This window comes from Vombatus ursinus, unplaced genomic scaffold (genome assembly GCF_900497805.2).
Source record: "Vombatus ursinus unplaced genomic scaffold, bare-nosed wombat genome assembly UNPS02014894.1, whole genome shotgun sequence".
Classification (NCBI taxonomy): Eukaryota; Metazoa; Chordata; class Mammalia; order Diprotodontia; family Vombatidae; genus Vombatus; species Vombatus ursinus.
Window position 1 is genome coordinate 2,281,990 of NW_020954672.1, and position 4,074 is coordinate 2,286,063.

General features: G+C 40.8%; 1 gene segment (V, D, J or C); it reads left to right on the plus strand.

Annotated features, from left to right (window-relative positions):
* Window positions 1–3,056: 3,056 nt before the first annotated feature.
* LOC114028752 lies at window positions 3,057–3,686 on the plus strand. The segment is given in 2 exon segments: window positions 3,057–3,139; window positions 3,370–3,686. Coding segments are annotated over 2 exon segments (366 nt in total).
* The last annotated feature ends 388 nt before the right edge of the window (window positions 3,687–4,074 follow it).

Sequence of the window (4,074 nt, forward strand, 5' to 3'; positions counted from 1 at the left end):
CTCAAAAAAAAAAACAAAAACAAGCATAATAAGGAAAGTAAAAAAAAAAAAAAAACTATGCTTCAATCTACATTCAGACTCCACCAGTTCTTTCTCTGGAGATTGATAGACAACATTTTTTATCATAAGTCCTTTTAAATAGTTTTGGATCTTGTATTGCCGAGAAAAGCTAGGTCATTGACAATTCTTCATCATACAATATTGCTGTCACTGTGTACAACATTCTCTTGGTTCTACTCATTTCACTTTGCATAGGTTCACAGAAGTCTTCCCAGGTGTTTCTGAAAGCATCCTGATTGGCATTTCCTATAGTGAAATAGTATTCCATCACAATCACATAGCACATCTTGTTCAGCCATTCCCCAATTGATGGGCATCCCCTCCATTTCCCAATCTTATCAGTTTTGTGGGTCTCAAGAAAGAAAACCTAGTATTTTCCCTTTCATTCAATCAGCCATGACCTCTCTTGTTGAATGCTTGCAATTTTATTAACATTCACTGAGTAACAGTTTGCCACAGGGACAGGGAGAGAGTGAACCTGTGATTTTCATCTTACATGAAGAAATGTTCTCTAGTAATCAATATAGTTCAGCACACACTGGGGAAGTTTGTAGTCTTAGAGAGTTGCTAGAGCAGAGATGTCAAATATAGCATGTGGCTCGCAACTCTCCTGAGTACAACCTGAACCAGATTAAAACGCAGCTTCTGTATGATTTTAGTGTGTTGATATATTAGTTAAAAAAAAAAAAGAGAGAAAGACATATACAACCGTGTGATTTTCTAAGTCAGGATGTGACCCACAGTGTTCCTTATGTAAGGGCTAGTGGCCTCCATTTCTATTAGAATTCGATACCACTGGCCTAGAGCATTAAGAGTTCTAGTGATTTGCCCAGGGTCACAGAGCCAGGATGTCAGAGGCAAGACTTGGAGCTTCCTGTCTTTGAAGGAGGCCTCTTCTCACCAGGCCATTCTGCCTAATGTTTTATACCAAATGAACAATTTCTCATTGTCAGGCCTTCAGGTTCTTTAACCTAGATTTCCCACTATAGGTACTGCATGAAGAGAATATGATTAGAGCCACGTACAGAAGGCCGTGTACTTCCCTCTGCAATTACTATTAGAGCATTAGTTTTAAATTCTGCCTCTAATACTTACTACCTGTGAAGCAGCTAGGTGGCACAGTGGATAGAGTACTGGCCTTGGAGTTAGGAGGACCTGAGTTCAAATGTGGCCTCAGATATTTTCTAGCTGTGTGACTCTGGACAAGTCACTTTAACCCTATTTGCCTCAAAAAAACCCCCAAACTATCTGTGTGACATTGGACAGGTTATCTAACCTCCCTGGATTTCCCTACTTTCCCTCTCTTGTCAAGTTAGGAAACGAGAGTCCATGACTTCTGAAGTCCCTTCAAATCTTGGAATAGGGTCAAGATAATTCTTTAAGCTGGACCGATGAAAACCTGGCTTTGAACTCTGCTTTTGTTTTCAAGTCTATCCCACTGGTGCTCTCAAGTTCCTCCAGAGAAACACAAAAGAAAATCAATAGGCAGATCATCTCCTAGAACTACTGATCTTTATCTACATTTGGGCTTTAATGCAACTTTACCATAATTCACTGGGAGAGATCTTGTCTTATTTCTACTAATACATTCTGCATTCAGGGCCATCTCCAGTCATCCTGATGTATATCTTGCCACTGGACCCAGATGACTCTGGAGGAGAAAGTAAGCCTGGTGACCTAGCACAGCTCTGCCTCACTTAAAACCAATTGACTTGCATGTCATGGCAGCACCTTCCTGAGATCACAGTCCTCTTTGAGAACAAAAGACAAACAACAACATCAACATATTCACACAAGAAAGAGAAAGTGGGAAGACTAGTTGCTGCTCTCAACTCAGTCACCTATCACAACCCTCTATACATCATACACACACCCATACCCACACCATCCCCCTCCACATACACTCACACACAGATTATACATGTACGGCCTGGGGCTGGAGTTCCAATTTGCTGTGGCTCTAGCCATGCTATGATGTCCCTACTTTGCAAAGGGAAATTTGGCCAAGCCCTAGTGCAATGAAGCAAGAGATCAGTTCATCATCTTACCTGCCGGTTCTGTAACAATTTGGTAGGAGGACAGCAATTTAGAAGTTTCGGAGAGTTGAGGCTTTATTGGGGACTGACAAAATTGTTAACATAATTTTAGCGTAATGATAGAAAATTGTTAATACCAATTGTAATATGGACTGCCTCAATCTCTTAGCCATGACAACGTCAAAATTCTAGGATTGTTCTTAACATTCCTACTCTTAAGATAATGAGATTAGGTTGAGCTGAGTCACACCTTATGCCTCAGGAATCTTCAAGCCTCCACCTTGGAATCTTTCCAGGTGAGCAAAGCCAGCTTGAGCTAGGTTGCCCCCTTGACATCCTTCCCCCCTTCCTTTGGGATTCATGCCATGAAGGGCAAAATAACCAGAATGAAATAATTTGTTGTTGGTGTTGTTGTTTTTCTGAGATGACTGAGGGTGGCTGGGATCTCATTACTAGGCCTTGCTACCTCATCCCCTTACCTTCTGCCCTTCTCCTAAAGGTATAAGAAGCTTTTGCATGGGTCTTAGAGTTGGGAAATCCACTGGACATCCCTGAGGGTGGCAAATTTGCTACCTTGTTATCTCAACTAAAGGCAACTTATTCCTCAACTCATGGCTTTGATTATTTTAGGACTTGACAAAATCAAAATAGAGGGAAAATTTTTCTCAAATTAAAAATGTATTAAATGCCTACATGATGTTTGGCTCCCAGTAGGAGCCAAAGTTTTGAGAATATTTTTCAATTTAAATTCTGACTACAGACAAGAAAGAATCACAAGTAGCTAAATACTGGCACGGGTTGGCATGGAGAGGGAGGCAGTTCATTGTTCATAATACATTCCTATGCACAGAGGAATCTAATATGACATATATATCTGTACCACCCCTTAACCTCATTTCCTCTTCTGAGGCAGAAATGTCACATGGCTCCAGTAACCCTACAAAGAATTGTCAAAAATAAAGAACAGTATAGAACTAGAGACATTTTGACCAACATGCCACACCCAAGTCTGCTATGGACAATCATGTTCTCCACCTTCTTAGGTAAAGGAGTGACTCACCTAGACAAGGGAAATTAGTTATTTTTCAAGGTTTAAGGGATTATGATATGTGGTCATATTTGTCAAGAGTTTTAAACCATTTAGAAGGAAAGGAAATAAGAAACAGGTTTAGAGCCCTTCAATATATTCCCTTAGTCTTATATTAAGATGTCTCTGTAATCCTTTTAAGGGTCATGATAGAACATTAATTTTCTTTTCTTCTCTTTTCTGCAGGAATAAGCACAGCCCAGAAGGTCACTCAACTGCAGCCAGCAATGTCTGGAAAGGAAGGAGAGGCTGTGACTCTCAACTGCACGTATGAGACCAGTGACAGTAATTATGCTTTGTTTTGGTACAAACAACCTTCCAGTGGGGAGCTGATTTTACTAATTCGTCAGGATGTTTATAACCAAATGAATGCAAAGGTGGATCGATATTCAGTGAACTTCCAGAAATCAAACAAATTCATCAGTCTTACTATCTCATCCTTACGGCTGGGAGACTCAGCGACATATTTCTGTGCTTACAGAGGCACACAGAGGGTGGAGTGAAAGAAGGAGGTGTACAGAAACACCAGCATTTAGCATAACTCCCACCTGCTCCAGGTGGCCCGGAGAGAGACATTCAAACCCCAACAGGAAGGCAGCACAAAAAGAATCTCAAAGCAAAAACCATTTCAGTCTAAGAAAAAAACCCACATAACTGGGTTCAGAGAGTAAGGTCTATAAACCACATTCCTCAAGAGCATTCTCAAACTGTGATGCTGCTGGTTAGAAGAGAACTCATGATGAGAAAACTCCCTCTGCCAATGCAGATTGGCAACTGTTCTGAAACTTACAGTCTTAGTTCCTTTGGGTACTGAGACATCAAATGAACTGCTGAGGGTCACCCAACTGGCATACTTTAGAGGAAGAACTTGATTTTGAAAGCATGGTGACA